The sequence below is a fragment of the Chiloscyllium punctatum genome, chromosome 2 (assembly GCF_047496795.1).
Source record: "Chiloscyllium punctatum isolate Juve2018m chromosome 2, sChiPun1.3, whole genome shotgun sequence".
Taxonomy (NCBI): domain Eukaryota; kingdom Metazoa; phylum Chordata; class Chondrichthyes; order Orectolobiformes; family Hemiscylliidae; genus Chiloscyllium; species Chiloscyllium punctatum.
This window is the reverse complement of record NC_092740.1, coordinates 48,412,132-48,439,199: the sequence shown is the minus strand read 5'-3', so window position 1 is coordinate 48,439,199 and position 27,068 is coordinate 48,412,132. Positions and strand designations below refer to the sequence as shown.

The following is a 27,068-nucleotide window of genomic DNA, read 5'->3' as shown; positions in this document are numbered from 1 at the left end:
TAATTTGCAGCATGTTGCTCGTGGAAGATTCATTGATAGCCATTGAACACCAAAGGATGCTAATTAGATTCTCTCTTATTTGAGATGGTCATTGTGATATTCACTTTCCACTTATCTGCCCAGCCTGGATATTGTCCACACCATGTCCTACAAAAGGAGGTCAGAGACTAGGAATTCTACTGTGAGTAACTCACCGCCTGTCTTCCCAAAGCCTCTCAACCACATACAAGCCACAAGTCAGGAATGTGATGAAATATTCTTTGCTTAACTAGATGGCTGCAGGTTCAACAATCCACAAAAAAAGTAACACCATCCAGGAGCATGCAAACTGCACAATTGGCACCCTATCAACCACCTTCAACATTCACTTTCTTCACTGCTAACAGAGTGCAGTAGTGTGTGTACCATCCACAAGGCACACTGCAGCAACTCACAAAACATCCTATGACAGTACCTCCAAACTCATGGCCACTTTCATCCAGAAGGACAAGGATAGAGTGTGGTAAGGGTGTGGAATGCACTGCCTGCAACAGTAGTAGACTCGCCAACTTTAAGGGCATTTAAATGGTCATTGGATAAACTTATGGATGAAAATGGAATAGTATAGTATAGATAGGCTTCAGGTTGGTTCCACAGGTCGGTGCAACATCAAGGGCCAAAGGGGCTGTACTGTGCTGTAATGTTCTATGTCCTATGACAGCTAATACATTGAAACATCATCCATTTGCAACTTCCCCTCCAAGCCATTCACCATCTTGTTTTGAAAAAATATCGCTCTTCCTTCATTTGGATCAAAACCCTCGAACATCTTCCTTAATGACCTTAATTGTAGATCTACCAACAGCGTGGGTACTGTAGCAACTCGAGAAGGCAGCTCATGGAGGGAGGTGATGGCCTTGTAGTATTATTGCTGGACAATTAATCCAGAAATCCTAGTGATGTTCTGGGAGCCCAGGTTTGAATCCCACCATGGCAAATGGTGGAATTGGAATTCAATAAAAATCTGGAATTAGAAATCTGAAGATGACCATAAAAATAATTGTCAATATTCGGAAAAACCTATCTGGTTCACTAATGTCATTTACAGAAGGAAACTGCTATCCTTACCTAGTCTGGCCTACATGCGACTCCTGTGGTTGACTCTTAACACTCCTCTGGGTAATTAGGGATGGGTGATAAATGCTGGTTTAGCCAGCAATGCTCTCATCCCATGAATGAATTTTTAAAAATCATCACCACCTCAAGCACAAACAGGGACAGGCAATATATGCTGGCCAGAGTGTGATGCCAGCAGCCCACAAGTGAATAGAAAGAATGCAAAAAGATTGCTTTAAAATGAAAATTATTTTTGTGAGCAAAGTAATTTCAAATAAAGTAGCCAGGTCATGCAGCCCTGATTCAGAAAAGAATGGCCCTCCCCTCCACAGAACCATTCCACGAAAGCATCATGCTAATAATACTAAGCAAAGCATCTAACATTTGAACCCATTTAAACAAATTCTCTCAGACTGTAAAAACAAATACTACCAAAAGATGGCACTCTGAATGTTGATATGGATTAATGTATTTTTACAACTCACTGCTAAATCCCAAACACCAAAACAAGTTTGAACCATTTTCCCTTAACCTTAGCTATTCCTATTCTTTGTGGGTTTAACTCACACATGCTAGAGTTAAGCTTTGGCTGACATTGCTTCCATTAATCATGAGCAACTCATTTAACACCAGGTTCTGATGAAGAGTCTGAAGCATTCATATAGCCTTCCTCTTTACAAATGTATATAAGTTTGTACGCTTTGTTAATAATGTATGGACATCAGCTAATAAAGAATGATCGAGCCTAATCACGTTCTTGTCCCATAGCTCTGGAAGTTAGAAAATGTTAATTGCATATCTAAGTATTTTTAAAATGATAAAACATTCTACCTCTACTATTTCTCAAATAGTAAGGAGGAAACCACTAACACTCATTGAATTTAAAATTTTTCCTTAATTTCCCTCTACTTCTTCGAACATTTATTTTAAATTTCTGCCTCCTTTGTATTAATCTGCTTTAAGGAATGCAAGTTCTTCCTATCCACTCTATACTTACACCTCATAATTTAAATGCATCAATTAAATCTCTCCTCTGTACCAAAGAAAACAGTCCCAGCCAAGCCAATCAATCCTCACAGTTCATATTTTCTGTTCCTGACAACATCATAATCAATTTCCTCAGCACTTTCTCCACAACAATCACACTCCTTGCAAGTGTGTGACTGGAAGTGGATGCAGTCGTACAGTTGAATAGTAAGACGTTGATTTCCACTCAGCTGACGGATATAAAAGCTTGTTTGCAACATATTGACTTGTACAACTCTTAAATACTTCATTAATATTTTATTAATATTTGAAACCACTTTTCCAGCTCTGATTTAAAGACGATAAATTTCAAGAATCCTAGAGAAGACGGTGATTCATTCATTTCAATGTTTTGAATGCAATCACCCCAAAACATTGCTGGACCTCCTCATATAAATTAGAACTGACAAAAAAGTTCCTTGGGTGTGTTTGTCTCTGTGATAAAGGAAAATGCGGTAAACTTTGCATTTTATTGGATGCTATTTCTTTGGGTTTTTGTAAATCTATTTTCATGTGACAGATTACATCGGATTCAATCCCATCATTAAATTCAGTCACTACCATAATAGGTTTTCAAATCCTGCCTCCTTTACAATCTGTTTGTATTATAAACACAATGTCAGAAGTTGAAAGTATCCTAGTGCCACAAGGGATTGTCAAATAAATTATGATACTTATAGAACAGATCTGACATTTTGCTTTAAAATTTAAGGCAATTATAATTTTATGCCATGGATTTTGAGAAGCCCCTGTCCAAACTCCAATTCAAGCAAACCAACACTGGTTCTCATTAATCAGATTCAGTCAAAGGCTTTGCTAGCATTCTAGAATAAAAATCATAATCCCTGGAGGATGTTATTGCAGGATAGACACTACCTTGTTCCATATTTGTTTTTTACTTTTATAGGCATTAGAATAGATAGGGCAAAAAAAACATCAAATACAGAAAGGCTGGAAAAGTTGCATAATTTATATTATCCATCGGTCAATTTGAAACCAGCATATCTATTTAAACTGCAACATTAAGTGTATTCTTTTTTTCCAAAGGTGAACAATCTGTTCTGCCTCCTGACATTATTTTTGAGATCAGGAACTGTAAAATGTATATTGGGGAATTTTGCTCAAATGACCCTAACCAAATGCAATTCCATCAATGCAGTCACATCAATGCACAGTGTGCAGTGTGACTGACAAGAGAAACTGCCTACCTGACTGTTGATGTTGGGTTATCTCCAAAAATATTAACTTTACTTTCCTCTTTATCAAGGATGCTGCATTTTTCCAGTATTTTCTGATACTATGATGAAGTGATCGTGCTGTATTTCAGTTTTATGTGCCTCAGTTATGTGTGATTTAGTCTCCATGAGCCAGTCTGTGGTACAATCTGTGCAAGGTTCTTTGGGAATGAAAATGATTATCAGAGGTAACATAAAGCAAACAAAAGCAACTTTACAACAGTGTGATTTCTCACTTCCGCTGAAATTAATTTGTCACTGTTTGTGTTGTGCAACTTCAATTTCCCTCTAACAATGCATCAAACATAACAGCATGAATATTGCTAGGAGGAATTCATCATCTTCATCATCAGGCCCAAGGCAGGTCCATGCCTCCTTGTCAGATATTTCATCCTGAGTCATTTTCTTGCATTGGGAACAGAAATTGAATCCATGCCATTTCCATTATTCTCAAGCACATGCTAGATATATAACCAACCAATGGCCGCCTGAGGAAAGAATTAAGACCTGGACAAATTATGCACTCTTCCTGCCAACTGTTTAACATTGACATAACTTGTACCAAGGCCTAGGCCATATCAAAGTCAAAATCGAGTTCTCCAAGAGGTATAGGATCATAATATTCATTAACTAGCTCTGACTTCTACTTTGTATGACTCTGCAGAAGCCAGATGTAACATGGTGGTCAGTATATTTCCGGCTTGAATTGAGATTGCACTTTAACCAGAAGTGCCAAGTGGTTGTCGATCTCAGCCTCTTCCAGAGGACTGTGGGATCATAGATGCCAGATTTCAACCAATTCAATTCACTCCATTTGATATTTGGAAATGACTGAATCCACTGGATACTGCCAAGGCTACGGACTCTGACAACATTCTGCAATAGTACTGAAGACTTACTGTCCAGAAATTGCCGCAACTATAGTGAAGTTGTTGCAGTACAGCTACAACATTGGTATCTACCTGACAACGTGGAAAATTATCCAGGTATGTCCTGTCCACAAAAAAAAACAGGGCAAATCTAAAATGTGCAATTACCAAATTGCGCATCAGTATTTTTTCAAAGATCAGCAAAGTGATGGTCAACAGCAAAATTAAGTAGCACTCTCATGCCCATGTTGGTTCTGTCAAGGCCACTCAGCTCCTAACCTTATGGCAGGCAGAAGGCTTCAGGACAAAAGACGCTAACACTGGAGATGAAGTGAGAGTGACTGTTCTGGACATTCAGGCATTTGTCAAAGTACGATGATAAAGAGTCTAGCAAAATTGAAGTCAAAGAGGAAAACTCCATTGGTTGGAGTCATACCCAATACAAAGTAAGATGGTTGTATTTATTAGAGTTCAACCATTTCAGCCCCAAGTTAATCAGGGTGGAGTCCTAGGCACAAACATCCTCAGCTTTAGTTTTAAGAAGCATTTTACTGAAGGATGAGGTGCTTGTTTAGTACCACAAAAATAGGCACGGCACAATTAAGTTTGTAGAGTTATTGTCCAACACTTTCTTTCAGCAGTTTTAAGAATTGGATTCTTCTGTACGTTATGGAGTTGCCAAGCTAACCCTTCTCCCTTTCTCAACAATTCTTCAAATGAAAAGTAATGACTGGGTAGAAGCAAAATCTTCAGATATTTAAGTTCAACATATAATGGATAGAAGAAGGGTTATATACATCATCAGATCCATCTCAGAGTAATATCATCCATCAAAGGTGTGTGTGTGTGGGTGGTGTGGTGTGGTGTGTGGGTGGGTGGTGTGGTGTGTGGGTGGGTGTGTGGGTGGGTGGTGTGGTGTGTGGGTGGGTGTGCGGGTGGGTGGTGTGCGGTGGGGGTATAGTGGGTGGGGTGGGGGGTGTGGGGCGTGGGGCGTGGGCGGGTGGGTGGTGTGGGTGGTGTGGGTGGGTGGTGTGGGTGGGTGGGTAGGGTGTGGGCGGGTAGGGTGTGGGTGGTGTGGTTGACGTGTGGGTGGTTGACGTGTGGGTGAGTGGCGTCTGCGTGGGTGGCGTCTGCGTGGGTGGCGTCTGCGTGGGTGGCGTCTGCGTGGGTGGCGTCTGCGTGGGTGGGGTGTGGGGTGTGTGTGTGCGCGTGTGCGCGTGTGCGCGTGTGCGCGTGTGCGCGTAACTGTCATCTTGATCAGCTTTCTCAATAGAAAATGAGTGTCCAAAATGAAACCAAGAAAAATTGAGATTCCAATAGGGGACTTGATTCTCATTACTGTATATGACCAGAACAACCAAATGTCCCAATGAACACTGTATTCGATAACAAGCCTAATTTTATTTATGTTGAGGATAAGTAAATGTGGAAGTAAAATCTTTGAAATTACAAGGAAGAACTTACTTTATTACCACTGATGCTAAGCTATATCTGTCCAAAGCAGACATCCTATTGAATTCACATCACTAAATTATTGCCAAGAAATTAATCTCTTTATGTCCCAAACCAGTGCAGACATTAATGTACCTGACTTTACTATTTTAATGATAATTTATCTTCATATTTCAGGAAGGAAAGAAAAGCTCATTTTTGATTATAAATGACACCAACATTTGACAGATGTGGCTCAATAGGTAGCCCTTTTGCCTCATATCTTTAGGTTCTGGGTTCAAGTCCTGTTCCAGGGCTCAAAAATTATACATTAATATTCAAGTGCATTACTGCAGTTGGAGGTATGGATGTAAAACATCCCTTAGGACTCTTTCAAAGAAGAATCTGAGACTTTTCTCTGGTGTACTGGGCAATATTTACCCCTCATTTAAGATCAAGACAAGGTTTTCACATTGCTATTTGTAGGCATTTGCTGAGCACATATTAGTGGCCATGGGTTGAGTCATTAGAACAATTACTACAGTTCAAAAGTAATTAATTGGACTAAGAAGTGCTTTGAGATGCTTAATGATTGTCCAAAGTACCATATAGCTCTTTCTTCCTTTATAATTATCCCTGAATGGTTCTGTTAACCCTGTGCAATATCAGGCAAAATTTATAACATTTGAGAGAGAAGTGCTAACATATTGAGAAGTGTTTGGCATAGTTGTACAATTGAAAAACTAAGTTTGCATCATTTTCAACAGGATTCGTTTGAAAGTTGTAGCAGCTTTCAAAAATCTTGTATGGAGATTAATTTTAGGGAAACACATCATGACATGACTGCCTTACATTAGTCTCACTCAGCTCATTTAAATATTTCTCTGGACATGTTGGCAGTATCAGCATGCTGCTGACTTCCTATGGCACACCTCACATTACTTTCTACCCACATTTGAGTTTACAATGGTCAACTAAGTGATGTCGTGCTTTTCTCTAATTGTACAAAAGTATTTTCACCAACAGTACACAATTCCCATGTTCACCACTGAAATTAAACAGATCTAACTTCATAAGATTATTAGTTCAACAATCCAAACATCCAAAAATAGATTGGTGAAAGGAACATTTTAATTTTTGAGTAATCCCCATTATAATGAAGTATGCACGGAACTTCACAACAGAAAACCAATTGTATACTCCACTTCTCAGCAAAGTGAGCACATTGTGGGAATTAGATTCATTGCTGAACAGAAGTTGTTTGAATTTGCATTGTGTACACTATTCTCAAAGTCAAATGGTCCAAAATTCTTTACCTGAGAATGCTTGGAAACCCAGTGTCGAAGGACATTCAAAACACGGTTTGTAGCTGCCCTACGTATTATAAATTCTTTGTCGCACATGCGCTCTGAGTTGTTAAATCCTACAAAAAAAGGGGAAAAAAGAACAGTTTTAGCATAACAAATTTTGTTTTTATTCATTAGTATCACAGTAGAAACAATGCCTCAAAAATGTTTAGTTGCAGGACTTGAACTCAGACTTCCTGGCCCAGAGGTAGGGACACTACCACTGCACCACAGGAGCCCCTTAAAATTTACTAGCTGTAACAGAGATTTGAACCTATGCCTGTCAAGTTTTACCATGGGGTTATAGAACATAGAACATAGAACATAGAACAATACAGCACAGAACAGGCCCTTCGGCCCACGATGTTGTGCCGCACTTCTATCCTAGATTAAGCACCCATCCATGTACCTATCCAAATGCCACTTAAAGGTCGCCAATGAATCTGACTCTACCACTCCCTCGGGCAGCGCATTCCATGCCCCCACCACTCTCTGGGTAAAGAACCCACCCCTGACATCTCCCCTATACCTTCCACCCTTCACCTTAAATTTATGTCCCCTTGTAACACTCTGTTGTACCCGGGGAAAAAGTTTCTGACTGTCTACTCTATCTATTCCTCTGATAATCTTATAAACCTCTATCAAGTCACCCCTCATCCTTCGCCGTTCCAACGAGAAAAGGCCGAGAACTCTCAACCTATCCTCGTACGACCTACTCTCCATTCCAGGCAACATCCTGGTAAATCTTCTCTGCACCCTCTCCAAAGCTTCCACATCTTTCCTAAAGTGAGGCGACCAGAACTGCACACAGTACTCCAAATGTGACCTAACCAAAGTCCTGTACAGCTGCAACATCACCTCACGACTCTTGAATTCAATCCCTCTGCTAATGAACGATAATACTCCATAGGCCTTCTTACAAACTCTATCCACCTGAGTGGCAACCTTCAAAGATCTATGTACATAGACCCCAAGATCCCTCTGTTCCTCCACCTGACCAAGAACCCTACCATTAACCCTGTATTCCGCATTCTTATTTGTTCTTCCAAAATGGACAACCTCACACTTGGCAGGGTTGAACTCCATCTGCCACTCCTCAGCCCAGCTCTGCATCATATCTAAGTCCCTCTGCAGCCGACAACAGCCCTCCTCACTATCCACAACTCCACCTATCTTTGTATCATCTGCAAATTTACTGACCCACCCTTCGACTCCCTCCTCTAAGTCATTAATAAAAATTACAAACAGCAGAGGACCCAGAACTGATCCCTGCGGAACTCCACTTGTAACTGGACTCCATGCTGAATATTTACCATCTACCACCACTCTCTGACTTTGACCGGTTAGCCAGTTTTCTATCCAATTGGCCAAATTTCCCTCTATCCCATGCCTCCTGACTTTCCGCATAAGCCTACCATGGGGAACCTTATCAAATGCCTTACTAAAATCCATGTACACTACATCCACTGCTCTACCCTCATCCACATGCTTGGTCACCTCCTCGAAGAATTCAATAAGATTATAGATTACTGGCTCATCGACTTTATCATGATGCTATTGTCTAGCCAAAGGTCACAAGCTTTCTTTTCATTACATTAGAAGTAATTTTATTTCCTGTTGCTAGCTTGTCAGTATCAAACAGTAATTTTCAGGATGCAACGCTAGTTTGACATTCAGATATGCAAAATTATATTGTTTTAAAGTAACTTTGGGATGGATATCATAAGTAGGAACGTCATGTACTTACCCTGCCATGTGCTTATTATTGATTCTCAAAGACTGAAACCAAATTGTACTCTAAAATCCTCTACTTCTGCTTCATATTTTTGTTATTTTTTTTTCTTTTTCCTCTCTCTTCTAGGCCACCTCTTTTGTTCCGGTATCTATTTCTCATTTTGTATGTAATCAGGCGATAATTTATTCTATTTTCTTCCCTGTAGTTTTCTTTCTTTTTCTATCTGTTTTGTGAGGGGCAGTAGAATGTAAATGTGATTAGTTCATTATGGAATAGTTTATGGGTAGAATAACAGATGTGCCTGGTGAGGTGGTGTGGGGTGGGGTGGGTGGAGAGTGTGTGTGCACGTGCGTATATGGTTAGAAGATACCCCATCACATGGAACAGGCATGGGACGGAAGAAGGCTCTAATGTAGTCACTGAACCATTTCTCTGTAAATATGTAAATTGTTAATAAATGCTTTTAAGTTTGCACTTCACATGTGAAACTCTTGGGATGGCAGTAGAAGAAAATGGCGAATGATGACATAAGTGAGGATGTCAGTTTGATGGAAACAACAGGTCTCATTACTTCTCCACAGTGACATCTTTGCTTTACCTTGAGGAATGAAAACATGTTGTGATGCTCTACAGTTACAGGTGTGGTTCTTCTGTAGATTTTGAAGGTGGCAAATCGTGTACTCTGCTAAAGCATTTCTTCTGTCAAACTATGATAATGGTGAACATCAAGTGATGTAGACAAACGTACAGCTAAAACTACTACTCCTGTATCTCAAACCAACAGGTGGAATTTAAACAAGGTGACTTAGAGTCATAGAGATGTACAGCACGGAAACAGACCCTTCGGTCCAACCCTTCCATGCTGAACAGCTATTCCAACCCAATCTAGTCCCACCTGCCAGCACTTGGCCCACATCACTCCAAACCCTTCCTGTTTATATACCCACCCAGATACTTTTTAAATGTTGCAATTGTACTAGCCTCCACTACTTCCTCTGGCAGCTCATTCCACACACATTCCACCCTCTGCATGAAAAAGGTACCCCTTAGGTCTCTTTTATATCTTTCCCCTCTCAGCCTAAACCTAAGACCTCTAGTTCTGGCCTCCCCCATCCCAGGGAAAAGACTTTGTCTATTTATCCTATCCACGTCCCTCATAATTTTGTCAACCTCTATAAGGCCACCCCTCAGCCTCCAACGCTCCCGGGAAAACAGCCCTAACCTCTTCAATGTCTCCCTGTAGCTCAAATCCTCCAACCCTGGCAACATCCTTGTAAATCTTTTCTGAACCCTTTCAAGTTTCACAACATCTTTCCAATAGGAAGGAGATCAGAATTGCACACAATATTCCAACAGTGGCCTAACCAATGTCCTGTACAGCTGCAACATGAGCTCCCAACCCCTGTACTAAATACTCTGACCAATAAAGGAAAGCATACCAAATACCTTCTTCACTATCCTATCTACCTACGACTCCATTTTCAAGGAGCTGAGCCTGCACTCCAAGGTCTCTTTGTTCAGTAACACTCCCTAGCAACTTACCATTAATTGTATAAGTCCTGCTAAGATTTGCTTTCCCAAAATGCAGCTCCTTGCATTTATCTAAATTAAACTCTATCTGTCATTTCTCAGCCCATTGGCCAATCTGATCAAGATCCCACTGTAATCTGAGGTAACCTTCTTCACTGTCCATTGCACCTCCAATTTTGGTGTCATCTGCAAACTTACTAACTATACCTCTTATGCTCACATACAAATCATTTATATAAATGATGAAAAGTAGTGGACCCAGCACCGATCCTTGTGGCACTCCACTGGTCACAGGCTTGTGGCTCACCTGCTGGTTGGAGAGCTATGGAAGAGACCACCTTTCAGGAAGGCCCATTGTATTAAAGAACAGTCAGGCATTTAAATGGTCAGTAATGAATCTCCCCTGGGATCCAGGACCCCGAGGTGCAGATACCCAATGGCTGGCAGTCAATCAGTGGTGCCAGCACAGTCTCCAGAGGAATGGCAGTAGCTGCCAGCAGCTCACTCACAGGAGAAGCAGGATTGAAGAGGGACCCAGGCTACAGGAGAGTGAATGTGGGATGGGAGTTATTGAATGGAGGGGGTGGGATGGTGTGAGGAGAGTTGGAGGCACAGTTAATGGTGGGCACTTAGTGGCCTCCCCATTTCCCAATGCCAGAAAATTCTTTCAGGCACTGAATGCCTGACAAGGAGGGAAACCTGTCAGGGAACCTGCAAGTAGACATGATACTTGGGCTCCCTGCATAGCAACTGCCAGACCTGGTGCTAGCTGAGTATTACTGGAGGCTAGATAAGGTCATTAATCATCCAATTTAAAGAGCTTCATTGGTGACAAGGTGGGAAGGCCAAGAACAACCCTTCCTGCTCCAGAGAGCCTTTGCCTTGATTAATTCTGGACATGTACTTAGTGGATGGTGAACAGAATTTGGGGAGTCAGGACATGGATTACTTATTGCAAGATTCCTAGCTTCTGGCCACCTCTTGTAGCCATTGTATTTATGCAACAAATGCTGTTCTGTTTCTAGTCAGTTGTAAACCTCCAAATGTTATTTGTAATGGGGGATTCAGTGATGGCAATGCCACGAAATGTCAAGGGGCAATGATTAGATTGTCTCTTTTTTGAGATGGTCATTGTCGGACATTTATGTGGCATGAATATTATTTGCCCTTTTCACTGTTATGACTTGTTATTTTTACTGAAAGTGTTCTTTTTTTTGTCCAGATTAGTGTATTGTATTTGTTCAATTATTAGGATTATGCAATTATTTTCCTGCTTGCTTTTCATCATGTGAAACTTTACGGAAAGTAAAATGCAAACTGTGTAACAAGTCAAAAACAAAAACAAAAATTAAATTGAAAGTTTTAAGTTTGCTGTTATATTTTGGTCCATAAATCAGTCATACTACCTTATTGTTTCACCTAGTTTAGCGGATCCCCAGAGAAAGTTTCCAACTGTGACTACATTCAAGATTCTAGGTGAACAGATTAGAAGCTAGGAATCTTGCAATAAGTAACCCACATCCTGATTCCTCAAAGTCTGTTCACCACCCACTAACCACACAACCCTTGCCTCGATTAATTCTGTGTGAAGGTACTTGCCAGAACTTTTGGAACTCTTACTGAGGTCATTCACGATGGTGTCTGCAAAATGGAAATAATTGAAGATTGTCATTCAGTGTGACTCCATCTTTTTGCTGGTCTCTTGTTTGTTGCTTTCATGGAAAACAAAATTACTTTTATTTCTTTCAAGTTCACCAAATTCCTAGATCTTAATTTCTCCCATTACTTGAAGCTAAACATAAAGGCCGAGACCCTCAGATGTGCTACTATTCCCTCACTCTCATGTCACCAAGCCAGCAACAAAAACACTAGACGATGGGATGATGGTCTCAATTCTAGTGTTCAATTCAAAGTCTAGTGTTGATGAACATGAGGAGCCTGGCCCCAGTTCTCCATAAACCCAAAGGATCACCTCTCAGTCATAGCAAGGCTTAGAAAGTTCATTTAAATACTGCAAAATCCCATAACCATCCCCTATCTCCCAAGCAGCTGAACTAAACAGGAGTTGGAAATTCTGGGAAAGCAATAATTGAAGAGAAAATAAGATGCGAAAATGACAGGAGCTACACTAATGATTGAAAAACAACATTCAACCTATACTCCATCATTTGTGCCAGAGGCGAACATCTTCAAACGTTCAGGTATGCTGCTTTGAGAATTCAAAAGCCCTCCTTGTCTAACGTAGTTACTCGCAAGCTGATCAGCCGCTTAGTGAAAGTGAACCGTTCCCAAGACTCACCCCCCTATAGATGCAAGAATCCCACTGCAGACTGCCAAAAAATGCAGATATGTCTGATTCCAATAAAACAGACCAAGATGATGATTTGATCTGTGATTACATAATTGATTGTGTTCAATAAAGAAAGTGGAAGTAGGAGAAACTCAGTGACATGTATTAATGAATTTACAACCGACACAGGCAAATTAGTATGAAAACAAAACATTATATTTGAAGATCCATAACAATTTACTAAATAAATCCATGCATGGATTGTTGGATACTTAATTGCCATAGCTACGGTGATATTATATTGCCTTATTATTATTCTTCTTAACCAAAGCAGATAAATGTACGTCTGTAATATCACACAATAGATCCATTTGTAACAGTGATATTGGGATACGACTGACTTCGTATTTTACACATCAGTTCATGAGCAATTTAGACCAGATGCCCTATTGCTCTGGTCAGTCGATGTGCATTTCTCAACTGTGCAGTGAAGATTCCCCAGCAATTCTCTCAGATCCATGATCTACGTTTCCTGAAGCAATGGTTATTTTTGCTTATTCATTGACTTTCCTGACCCCCAGTGCTGTTGTAATGTTCCTCTGTAGTCAACTTTCTGTGTTGAAGGATGTCAACTTTTTGCTTTTACTGTGCCCCAAACATGCAAACATGTGCTTGACTGAAATTGATGGGAAAGTTCTTGCCAGATGTCATTGTTCTTGATGGCAGAATCTCCATAAATTAGAAGCACAAAACTGCATGGCTAACAATCCCATCAGTCACTGCAGGTAAAGCACTCCATTAGGATTCAGTTCTTACTGCTCAAATACTCAAATCACACTCAATCCCCTTTGATGTAGGAGCCTATGTGCAGCATGTAATGGAGATCTATGGGGAAGGCCCATTTCCCTTTCCAATGTTTGGAGGAGGTCTTGTCCTGGAGGTTGTTTGTCTATCATAGCTCTAGATTAAAGAAAAGCTGCATGTAGTCTCAAGAAAAAGGAATATGAAGAAAATATGCTAAAATTCATTTGGGCTTGTTTTTTTCAAGTGTTTAATATATTGTCCTTATATTTTCATGTAGCAAAAGCAGCAGTTTGTTAGTTAATCATATCATGCAGAAACTTACGGATCTGAGACTCTGCAAGATACTGCAAAATAGTAAGTTTAACATAATGTAGTTTAGTACCTGGATGCAGGACTGAGAAAACATTGCTTTATGAGAGAGCCCATTTTTCAAATTAAGTATTAAAACAAAATTTGGGCTGAGTGTATGCATACCACAGAGCACAATTTATTCTTTGGCATCCAAATAGCAGCCAAACAAAATATGATACTGTGCAACTGAATTCTCTACAGTCTTGACCTAATACTAATTTTAAAAATGCATATAGTTAAAGGCATAGGCTGAAGATAAAGGATGGCATGGTGACTCAGTGGTTAGCACTGCTACCTCACAGCGCCAGGGAACCCGGGTTCAATCCCCACTTCGGGCAACTATCTGTGTGAAGTTTGCACATTCTCCCTGTGTCTGCATGGGTTTCCTCCCACAGTCCAAAGATGTGCAGGTCAGGTGAATTGGCCATTCTAAATTGCCCATAGTGTTGGGTGCATTAATCAGGGGTAAATATAGGGTAGGGGAATGGGTCTGGCTAGGTTACTCCTTGGGGGGTCAGGTTGGGCTGAAGGGCCTGCTTCCATACTGTACAGAATCTAATCCATTATGAATGTCTTCGATGTAATGACAATAAATTATGCAGCTCATGGGTCTTAGAATGAATTCTTACATGAAGCTCATTGGAGATATGTGAATGTGTGTCCTGTGGGTTTACATGGCTAGCAATGAATGAAACTTAGGATTAATTTTGACTCTATTTGTCTGACAATTGGGAAGTTCAAAACATCAGCTAGATGATTTAACAGTCAGAAAGGCACCAGAAACTCATCAATCTAAACTGTAATCAAATCTACTGAGCACGAGGTAAAATTCAGCAAAGTCAGCATGATCCATCATGACATACTGGTCAGCGTGGACAAGCTGAGCTGACGGGCCTGTTTCCATGCTGTTTATTCCGACAACTCTATGACCCAGTGTTACTTTCCTTCCTATTGGAAGTAAAGAAAACCAAATACTGCTCTTGGTTCCCAGAGGGAAAAATTAAGTCTCCTCTGGTGTTGAGCCTTACTGTCATTTTGCCAATGAGAGAGAGATTGCCCCTAACTACCTCTAGGCCATGTGATATTCTCACTTCCGACCAATCCCACTGGCGTTGGCTACTGGGATTAAATAATGCTCAGGAAATAGTTTGGACTTCAGTTCAGGAATGTCAAGTGATTGTCCATCTCACCTTGTTTCTGATTCACTGTAGTTCAAATGAGAAAAACTGCGTTAATCAGTAGTAAATATAAGGACAGGTTGCTTGGCAACACTTTGCAATATAGATATATACATCCTATTCTGGATTAGTGGTGCTGGAAGAGCACAGCAGTTCAGGCAGGTCGCTGCTCCTCGGATGCTGCCTGAACTGCTGTGCTCTTCCAGCACCACTAATCCAGAATCTGGTTTCCAGCATCTGCAGTCATTGTTTTTACCTATATACATCCTATACCTGGTAAAACCATAGTGTAGTTTTCTCGTGGTTGCTTCCTTCAGTTACGAACAAGCATACAGAGTAGGCTACTCGGTCCATCGCACTTACTGTGTCATTTATTCAGATCATGATTGATCTTATTTGCACCTCTGATCTACTTTCCTGCAAACCCGTGATAATCTCTAAATCCCCTGGTTAACAAGAATCTATCTAGCTCTGTCTTAAAAATACTTAATGATTCTGTATCCACTGCCTTTTGAGGAAAGGAATTCCAAAGATACACAATCTTCAGAAAAAAATAAGATATTTCCATAACTCTGCCTTAAGTGGGTGACATCTTATTTTAAACTTTGATCCCTAGTTTTAGGCTCTCCCACAGGACAAAACGTCTTTTCAATATTCACCCAGTCAATCCTCCTCGAGTTCTAGTAAGTTACATCTGATACTCTAAACTCCAGTGGATACAGTTCTAACTTGCCTAGCCTTGCCTTATAAGACAAGCTGCTCATTCTCGGTATTTGTCTACTAAATCTTTTCTGAACAGCTTCCAATCATTAACATTCTTCCAGAAGAATGGTGACCAATACAGTACACATTACTCCAGATGCAGGTTCACCGATGCCCTGTATTACTGAGGCATAGCCTCCCTACTCTTCCATTCAATACTCTCACAATAAAACATACCAATCTACTAGCTTTTCTGATTACTTGCTGGAGTGACATGCTAACTTTCAGAAATTGCGCATTAGGACATGCACATCTCTCTGTGTCTCAGAGTTCCATAACTTCTTACCATTTAGATAATTTGTTTTTATTCTTTCTGCTAAAATGAACAATTTCATACTTTCCCACATTATTCTCTATTTGCTAGATCTCTGCCCACTCCTTTAACCAATCTATATCCCTTTGTCGGCTCCTTCTGTCATCTTCAAAACTTACTTTCCTACCTATCTTTGTGTCATCAGCACACTTTGCTATCTTTGGTCCCTTCATCCAAATCATTTATATAAATTGTAAAGAGTTGAGGCCCCAGCACCGACCCATGGGGCACATCACGTTTGATATCCTGCTAGCCTGAAATAGACCCATTTATTCTTTCTCCCCGATTCCTGTTTACCAGGTTCAAGAACAGCTTCTTCCCTGCGTTAGACTGCTGAATTGATCTCTCTAACCTCAAATAATGTTGATCTTGCTTTGTGCACCTCCTGTGCTACAATATCTTTGTATGCCTCACTCTGTCTAAACTCCCTATGATCTGTATTTCGTTGCTTGCTAGAGTCTGCCTGTACTGCTCACAAAACAAAGCTTTTTCATTGTATGTAGGCATGTGACTATAATAAATCAAATCAAATCAAATCAAACAATCTTGATCCACAGCAATATGTTAAGCACTATAACATAGCTTTTATTTTCCTTTGATGTGGTATCTTATCAAATGCCTCCTAAAAATGTAAGTACAATATAATTTGTTCTAACATTTTCCATGTGGGCTGTCAAATCTGTGGATATTATATGTACAGGAGGTGAACTTAACCATCATCCACTGCCAGGTTTGTTACCGGCTTTCTGTTCAGCACAGTCTCTGAAGTGGCAAACCTTCCTCACACCCACTTCATGCAGCAACACTTCCAAGTCACAAGCTTTTAAAAAAGGAACTGTGAGGGCTGCATTGTTCTGGCACTAACCTCAAAACTCAGTTTCCTGCCTTCTTATTTCTTATGCCACCTGCTAGATTTTGGCAGCCAATTTTTGCTGCTGCACGCAACCTTTGGATATATTCAAACTTACTTCAGAAAGCGAGTTTTGAGAAGATTTGTAGCTCAGGTTGAGGTTCTGGATGCAGGTTTGCTCGCTGAGCTGGAAAATTACCTCAGAAAATTAGGCTTCAAAAAAGCTAATCCAACATTTGCTCTCATCTTTGTCATTGCATTTCTCTGCAGAATTTACTCAAGAGATTAAACAATGATAAACAGCCAGGTGCAGGTAAGCATTCTTATTAGAGCACCACTCAGTTAAAAGTAGTCAGAAGTTTAAAACTGCAAGGAGCGGTTAGTATCACAAAACTAATTATCCTGGACAATAACACATTGCATCTGGATAGCCTGGGAAAGACTGCTAAAAGGCATCATGAAATGTAGAACATCCTTCAAAATAGAAGCTAGTTCTGCTAGTCTCCTGCTTTAACTGCCAGGATTACATCCTCCAGATTTAGTGTACCAGCACAGTGATATTTCACTTGCAATAGTAAGGCTTGCTTGAATTATACATTTTCTGTGTCAATAGAAGTATCAGTAGATATTTGTCACTTTCATCTCAAGATGAAACTGCAAATGCTGGATTCCCACAGCAAAACAATCTCAGCTAAGATAGAACACTAATGCAAAATACTGCAGACGCTGGATATCTAAAAGAAAAACTCAAAATGCCTGAATTGCTCCAGAGATTTGGCAGCGACTGGGGAAAAAGACAGAGTGTTAAAGATCAGGTTTTCTGCTCGAAGTCAGGCCCCCATCATTAACATCAAATGTGGACAATGACTGCATTCATTGCTCCTGAATTAGCTAACTAGTGGCTGAAGGACATGCTTAACATCCAACAATAGGAGTGGGAGGGTTTTAATATCTGGATAACTTGATGAACTTCGGCCTGTTGCAGATGATACCTCCACCTTGAGGGAACCTCTTAACACACTTAAAGGACTTCAAATGCAATGGTCACAGCTACTGGAGTTCAGTGCTGACTGCGGTCACAGTTGTAGCCAAGTAGGTAGGAGGGCTCTCAATGTTATACTGGAGTGCAGGTGTCCGGTCTGTCACTGGCATTTGCCACATTCCTGCACTGTGCAGGGGCAGCATGACATGGTTGGCATCTGATCCATGAGCTTTAAGTAAAGTAATTTACTGGCTCCTTTCCCAAAAAATGGCTTGGGGGCATGTTTGGATTCTGCCTAATTTTTACCCAATAATGTTTTCTCATGCTCCCTCTTTATTATTCCAATTGCTTTTTTTTTAAAACGTTTCTCCACCCCTGCGACCATTCACTTTCTAAACATCACTAGGCTCTCTGTTGATTTGCTTCCTTTGTGTCTGCTTAAAGTCTCTTTTTCCTTTCTTCGCCAGTCGTGAATATTTCCAGGCATCCAGGGTTCTTTGGACTTGTTGTTCCTCCATTTCAGCCTAACAGGAATGTGTTATGTAAGTATTCTCCCTATTTACATTTGAACATTGTCCTACCCAACTGCTCTGTTGAGGATTTTCCCAAAAGAAGGTTTTCCCTGTTTACTTGGACTAGATCCTCCCTAATTTTAATAAAATCCGTCTTTTACCAAGTCAAAACACTTTCTTGCAAACCGTCATTCTCTTTTTCCATAACAAACATTAATCATACTGTGTTGTGGATGCAATACTAAAATGTTCCCATACTCATCTCAAACACCATACGGTTTCATTCCCCAGGATTAGGTCCAGTACTGCTCTTTGTTGATCCTTCTACAGGTTGAAATAAAAAGCTCTCCTGAATACATTTCAAGAAATCCACCCTCTCTGAACCCTTTACACCAATTAATTTCAGGAAATTGAAGTCCCCTAATTTAATTGCCTTTTATTACACATTAGGCGCTACACGTTACCTACGGGTGTTCAAAACAGCCCAAGGGATACATGGAACATCTGACAACCTGGCCCAATGAAGATTGTAATTTCAGTTTTATTTGTGTTTATGGTGTTTTTGTAATTTTATCCTGTTTGACATTGATTGGCCTGATGGCTTTCAAAATGCTGATCTTAAAGCTACTGCTCGTTAATGTAGGAATCTTAAATTTGAGTACATTGTCTAGTAATATTGCAACTTGATATATTAAAATACGAAATTAAATTTAGATTTATAATCGCAATATGATGTGCCAACAGTTTGATTTGGAGCCCATGAAGACAATCATCCTGGACATTCTCTATTAGACATTGTCTTGCAATTTCACTGGTTGCAGTTACAATGGTAATTGTCTCTTTCAGGTCCAGTAAAGAGCCAGGTTAGTTGGAATATCATTGCTGGAGACAGTGAGGACTGCAGATGCTAGAGGTCAGAGTCAAAAAGTGTTGCACTGGAAAAGCACAGCTGGCCAGACAGCATCCGAGGAGCAAGAGGGTCTACATTTTGAACGTACGCTCTTCATCAGGAATGAAAATCATTGCCAGAATCTGGCCTGTCACAGATGATAAACAGTTCCAAATGTTTATGCCTGTGTGTGTCATATTGGAGTCAAATACATCCCCTAAAAAAAGCCTTCAAACTTCCCTGCCAAAGGAAGATGATCACTTGTCTATTAAGCAAGTGGCATGCGTAATTCTGAGTCCAGAAACCCATTGCTGAGTAATTATACAAATTAGCATAGTTCACCATAAATTACAAGGTGGAAATGCAAAGAGTTATGCATCACATAAGTTCATCTCAGGCAGACCTGAAAACAAATATTAGTAAAACCAGGGAGCATTAAACATGGTTCAAAAATAGAAGACTGCAGAGGAAATGTGAATAGAGGAATCGCAAAAGAAAATCAGAAATGTAACCAAACTTTTGAAGATTTTGAAGTCAACCCACAAGTCATAGGATTTTTTTTAGAACAAGATAGAGTCATAGGCATAGAGTCATAGAGACATCCAGCACGGAAACGGATCCTAACCTAATCTAGTCCCATTTGCCAGCACTTAGCCCATGTTCCTCTAAACCTTTCCTATTCATATGCCCATCTAGATGCCTTTTAAATGCTGTAATTGTAACAGCCTCCACCACTTCCTCTGGCAGCTCATTCCATACACGCACCACCCTCTGCGTGAAAACGTTGCTCCTTAGGTCCCTTTTACATCTTTCCCCTCTCACCCTACACCTAAGAACAACCTACAAACTGTGTCTCAGAACAAGGTGAAATATATTTCTGAAAGGTTGTCTTGATTTGTTTAGTCAGATAGTGACAATGAAATGGCTTCTTTCATAATGATAAGGGAATAATTGAGGGGCTGTCTTATTAATAGAAGTCACAAAAATCTGCTGAGGTTACCCAATATCCTTTTGCGTTCTTCAGTATAGAGGAAGCCAGAAACTACACAGAGTGGGTGAGTTTGAGGGAGAGTACATGTGAACCACTGTTAGGAGGCCAAGGCATCAATGAACAAAGACACAGGTGGATTCCTGTCATTTGCGGTAACTGGCTATCTTTCTCTTTCATTTGCTCACAAACCTGCTTTGGCTCTTCAAGGAATCCCTCTTGATAATTTCAACCAATTGGCATTTTGAAGATATAAAAATGAAAAGGAGAAGGTAGCATTACCTCCCATTGAAACTCGTCTAAACTTTTCTTGCACTCCAGAGTTTTCGGATGGTGGACTCCCATGTCCTGCTGCTGCTGTGGCAATGGCAAATGCTGAAGTAGGAGACACAGAGCATCGTACATTGTCCATCTCCCTGCAGCCAGGTCCCAACACACCGGATTGAACTGTATAATTTAATCACACAAAGAAAAGTCTGAATTTTACCAGTATGTAAGCACATGCAGTTAAAGCAAAGTTTAAGCAATAAATAGTATGTTATTCTAATACTTTATGCTTGACCCTAATGACATTATTTAAGCCATTAGTGAGATTTGAATTCCTTTCCTTTGTCAGTTGCAGAATATTGTAAAATGTTTCCAAATGAAACTTTAATACTAGGCTATGCAGAATATCAAGTGATTGTTACAAAACATTCTTTCATAAGACAATGTGCATCTATCCATATATCTTCAGTATATATTGCAGAAATCAACTTTAGAAATCTATGGAAGGTTTACTATTATATAGTTATATACAGCACATTGTGTCTTTGCATGTGCAATATATAACATCTTGGCCCTAAATTTCCTCAATGATAATGATACCATTATTGTGCTGGCAAGTTATATATTTTTCCGGTGGAGAGAGTTACTCTGATGTACTCGAGTGAAGAGGCAATTTTGGTTTTGGGAAATTTTGGAATTAAAAGTTATGAGATATACACACTGAATGGTTAATCTAGTTTAACTGTATAACCCAAAGTCTAAATGAACTCTTGCATAACTTGCTAGTGTATGCTCAACCCACCAGGAAACTTCAAAGAACAATGTCATATCTCTTTACAACACTGAACAGAAATCCAAAAGCAACAGAACCCTCTCCAACATTAAAGCCACAAACAAGAGGTTTTGGTGACACCTGTTAGCACAATTGTGCCTATTTTGGTATCCATTGGATACCTAGGCATCGCCACATACACAGCAAACATAATTGGCTTTTCTGATGAAGTCAGAAGTCCTCCTTAAAGATCTAGGAGACAGGAGACTCTCTGTCCTGGATCTACCTTTCACCAAGATGGACACCAATATTAGACAAACCAGCGATGTGGAGAACAAAAGCCTATTCTCTATTTTTCCACTTGCCTGATGTCAGTGAGAATGTAATTGGATGTGCATTTCAGAAGGTAATGACAAGACTCAGACCAACTCAAGCAGCTAAGACTGAGAAGGCTTGGAAATCAGTTGTGTTGGTTAATTTTAGAGAAGATGTTTTTAAAGAAATGTTAGGATGGAAAGTTAAGAGTTTGCATTTTTTTGCCAAAATGTTTGCAATAAAATGTTTTTGACTGAACCATCTCTGACACCAAGACTGGCACATGTCCCACATCTTGGCATAGCCAGCAGAGTCCACTGAAGGTTTCAATTAAGGGATGGCTCCATAGAGGGCAGGCACCAGAGGTTGCCCATTGTTTACATTATACCTCCCACAGATCTAACTGACTACTCTGACCTCCTCAACACCTCAAGATTCACAAACATTGGAATGGTGGTGGAGTGGCTGGAAGTCTGAAAGTAAGCATAAAAGAAGGTTAGGAGAAATAAAGTTATCATGTATATTGTCACCGATAGCTGAGGGATAGGCTAGAGGACAGGGCATAGTGGGTACTCCATTATGGTGAAAAGCTTTGTGAATTGTGTCTAGCTGCACTGACCAGTGGACTGCTCCTGGTGAGAGAACTAACGGATAAATCACAAACAGCTACTGTGTAGGTACAGTAAATTAAAAACCTAGAGGAAAACTTATGTTATTGTTTACTCTGAAGGGAAGCTTAAAAAAAATCCCCTCATCAGGAAATCAGGTTTTTGCCCAAAACATCGATTTTCCTGCTCCTCGAATGCTGCTGACCTGCTGTGCTTTTCCAGCACCACTCTAATCTTGACTGGAGTTTATAGTAGTAAGAAGCAACATGATTGAAAATAAATCTTTAATAGGTCCTGACAGAATAGATGTGGATAAGAATCTCATGTTCTAAAAACCAGTGGTCAGAGTTTAAAACTGGAGGGTCATTCATTTAAAACAAAGATGAGGAGATTTTTGTTTTCTCACAGGGACTTGAGAATCTTTGGAACTGTCTTCCACAAAAGGTGGTGGAAGACTTTGAGTAATTTTAAGGTAGAGTTAGAAAGCTAGGGAAGTGAATGCTGAGCCTCTTGCTGAGATATTGGAGTCATCAATAGTCACGGGTGAGATGCCAGAAGACTGGAGGTTGGCTAACGTGGTGCCAATATTTGAGAAAGGTGGTAAGGAAAAGCCAGGGAACTAAAGACTGGTGAGCCTGACTTCAGCGGTGGGCAGGTTGTTGGAGGGAATCCTGGGGGACAGGATTTACACGTATTTGGAAAGGCAAGGACTGATTACGGATAGTCAACGTGGCTTTGTGTGTGAGAAATCACGTCTCACAAACCTTTTTGTGTTTTTTTGAAGATGTAACAAAGAAGATTGATGAGGGCAGAGCAATGGATGTGATCTACATGGTCTTCACTAAGATGTTCGACAAGGTTCCTTATGGCAAACCAGCTAGCAAGATTAGTTCACATGGAATACATAGAGAACTAATCATTTGGATACAGAATTGGCTCAAAGGTAGAAGACAGAGGATGGTGGTGGAGGGTTGTTTTTCAGACTGGAGGCCTGTGACCAGTGGAGTAGAGTGCCACAAGCATCGGTGCTGGGTACACTGCTTTTTATCATTTATATGAATGATTTGGATGTGAACATAGGAGGTATAATTAGTAGGTTTGCAGATGACACCAAAATTGGAGGTGTAGTGGACAGCAAAGATGATTACCTCAGAGGACAACAGGATCTTGATCAGATGGGCCAATGGACTGAGGAGTGGCAGATAGGGTTTAATTTAGATAAATGTGAGGTGCTGCATTTTTGAAAGGCAAATTAGACCAGAACTTATGCACTTAATAGTAAGGTCCTGGGAAGTGTTGCTGGACAAAGAGATCTTGGAGTGCAGGTTTATAGTTCCTTGAAAGTGGAGTTGCAGGAAATAGTGCAGTGAAGGAGGTGTTTGGTATGCTTTCTTTTATTGGTCAGAGCACTGAGTGTAGGAGTTGGGAGGTCATGTTGCAGCTGTATAGGACATTGGTTAGGCCACTTTTGGAATATTATGTACAATTCTGCTCTCCCTCCTCTCGAAACAATGTTGTGAAACTTGAAAAGATTTACAAGGATGTTGCCAGGGTTGGAGGATTGGAGCTACAGGAAGAGGCTGAATAGGCTCAGGCTGTTTTCCCTGAAGCATCGAAAGCTGAGGGGTGACGTTAGAGGTTTAAAAAATAATGAGGGTCATGGGTAGGTTAAAAAGACAAGGTCTTTCCCCTGGTGTGGTGGAGTCCAGAACTAGAGGGCACAGGTTTAGGGTGAGAAGGGAAAGATTTAAAAGGGACCCAAGAGGCAACTTTTTCTACGCAGAGGGTGGTACATGTATGGAATGAGTTGCCAGAGGAAGTGGAGGAGGCTGGTACAATGACAACATTCAACAGGCATCTGGATGTATATATGAATAAACATGAAGAGTTTAGAGGGATATGGACCAAGTGCTGGTAAATGGGACTAAATTAGGTTAGGACATCTGGTCAACGTTGGTGAGTTAGACCAAAGGGTCTGTTTCCATGCTATACATCTCTATATAGCTATGATCCTATAAATACATAAATTATTGATAAACAAAGAGATTGAGGTTTTGAGGAGTAGAGTCCATTTATCAAGAAATGGGTTAGAGATAAATCAAGAAATTACAGACTAGTGAGTCTCACATCAATAGTAGGGAAACTCGTGGAGAAAATTCTGATGAAAAGAATTAATCTCTACTTAGAGAAGCAAGGTTTGCTCAAGGATAGTCAGCATAGCTTTGTTAGAGGGAGGTCATGATGAACAAATTTGACTGCAATTTTGGGGAAGGTGTGTAGATTATGGTGACGCTGTTGATGTGTTTTAAATGGATTTCAGCAAAGCCTTTGATAATGACCCACATGGAAGACTGATAAAGACAATAAAGGCACATTGGATTCAGGGTATCTTGGCAAGTTGGATCTGAAACTGGGTAGTGGTAAGATACAGAGTGTGATGCTTGTGTAAATGGAGTCCAGTGAACAGTGGCATTTCATAGTAATCAATGTTTGGCCCCTTATTGTTTGTTTTATATATAAAATAATAAAGATGTTGGGGGGGGTAGCTGATAAGTAAATTTCTGGATGACATGAAGATTGGACACGTGGTCAATAGAAAGGAATAAGGTCTTAGCTTAAAGGAAGATGGAGATAGGTTGGTCAGACAGGCAGATTAGTGGCAGATGGAATTTAACAGTGAAATGTGAGAGGTGATATACTTAGGAAGGAGTTTCAGGTTAAGGGAGTACCCAATGAATGGCAGGACAGTAGGAAGCTCTGAAGTTGTTTGTCAACAACAGACATCTGAAAACAGACAAAGTTTTTAAAAATTGGTTTAGAAAGGAAACTGAAATTCAGAAAATATTGACATTAATCCAAAATGTTGCAAGTTACTGTGCTAAGAAAAACAAAAGCTGTTAAAAGGATACATTTCTATATATAAGCCTCAAATCTTGGCAGAAATATTAGTTTGAACTCAGAAGTGGAGAAAGAGAACGATAAACCATCTACTCTTTCAGATAGCAGGTTGAAATACTGTATACTTGGTCTGCTTTGAGCAGGATAAACCTTAATTCCCTTTTCTTTACGGGTAATTGCAAGTGTAACAAGATTTCTGGCGACTTAAAGAATTTGATTTCCTCAGAGATACAAAGAGGAAGTGAAACCTTTTGCTGAAAACTTCTTAACAATTTTCCCCACAACTTTCATACTGTGAAAGATCATTGCTAAAAAGTCAAGTTTCTAAATTAGCAGATATAATTGGACATTATTAATGAATTGGGCTATAAACCAGAGACATATGAGCTTTGAATTTGTGATTTTTAAACAGGTTTTTATTGCTATACCAGCACTGGTCCCACAGCAGGAGACTAGCTAATTTAAGATCCTACCCAAAGACATTAAACTTGGACTCAAGGCTTTGAACATAGAACATAGAGCAATACAGCACAGAACAGGCCCTTCGGCCCACGATGTTGTGCCGAACATTTGTCCTAGCTTAAGCACCTATCCATGTACCTATCCAATTGCCGCTTAAAGGTCACCAATGATTCTGACTCTGCCATTCCCACAAGCAACACATTCCATGCCCCCACCACTCTCTGGGTAAAGAACCTACCCCTGACATCCCCCTATACCTTCCACCCTTCACCTTAAATTTATGGCCCCTTGTTGTACACTGTTGTACCCGGGGAAAAAGTCTCTGACTGTCTATTCTATCTATTCCCCTGATCATCTTATAAACCTCTATCAAGTCACCCCTCATCCTTCGCCGTTCCAATGAGAAAAGGCCTAGCACTCTCAAACTATCCTCATATGACCTATTCTCCATTCCAGGCAAGATCCTGGTAAATCTCCTCTGCACCCTCTCCAAAGCTTCCACATCTTTCCTAAAATGAGGCGACCAGAACTGCACACAGTACTCCATATGTGGCCTTACCAAGGTCCTATACAGCTGCAACATCACTTCACGACTCTTGAATTCAATCCCTCTGCTAATGAACGCTAATACATCATAGGCCTTCTTACACGCTCTATCCACCGGAGTGGCAACTTTCAATGGTCTATGAACATAGACCCCAAGATCCCTCTGCACCTCCACCTTACTAAGAACCCTACCGTTAACCCTGTATTCCGCATTCTTATTTGTCCTTCCAAAATGGAAGGGTTGAACTCCATCTGCCACTCCTCAGCCCAGCTCTGCATCATATCTAAGTCCCTTTGCAGCCGACAACAGCCCTCCTCACTATCCACAACTCCACCAATCTTTGTATTGTCTGCAAATTTACTGACCCACCCTTCGACTCCCTCTTCAAAGTCATTAATAAAAATTACAAACAGCAGAGGACCCAGAACTGATCCCTGTGGAACTCCACTTGTAACTGGGCTCCAGGCTGAATATTTACCATCTACCACCACGCTCTGACTTCGACCGGTTAGCTAGTTCTCTATCCAACTGGCCAAACTTCCCACTATCCCATGCCTCCTGACTTTCCGCATAAGCCTACCATGGGAACCTTATCAAATGTCTTACTAAAATCCATGTACACTACATCCACTGCTCTACCCTCATCCACATGCTTGGTCACCTCCTCAAAGAATTCAATAAGACTTGTAAGGCAAGACCTACCCCTCACAAATCCGTGCTGGCTGTCCCTAATCAAGCAGTGTCTTTCCAGATACTCATAAATCCTATCCCTCAGTACCCTTTCCATTACTTTGCCTACCACCGAAGTAAGACTAACTGGCCTGTAATTCCCGGGGTTATCCCTATTCCCTTTTTTGAACAGGGGCACAACATTCGCCATTCTCCAGTCCCCTGGCACCACCCCCATTGACAGTGAAGACAAAAAGATCATTGCCAACGGTTCTGCAATTGCCTCTTTTGCTTCCCATATAATCTTAGGATATGTCCCATCAGGCCCAGGGGACTTGTCTATC

The 27,068-nt window shown here is 40.5% G+C and overlaps 1 protein-coding gene across 2 annotated transcripts in view; it reads right to left on the bottom strand.

The window, feature by feature from the left end:
* rasgrf2b (Ras protein-specific guanine nucleotide-releasing factor 2b) overlaps positions 1-27,068 on the bottom strand; it is a 230,526-nt gene that overhangs the window by 43,204 nt on the left and 160,254 nt on the right. For both annotated transcript variants that reach the window (XM_072582334.1, XM_072582343.1), the window contains 2 exons: positions 20,469-20,633; positions 6,973-7,079 (listed from right to left, as the gene is read on the bottom strand). In XM_072582334.1, coding sequence (XP_072438435.1) covers positions 6,973-7,079; positions 20,469-20,633 — 272 coding nt within the window. The remainder of the gene's footprint in view (positions 1-6,972; positions 7,080-20,468; positions 20,634-27,068) is intronic.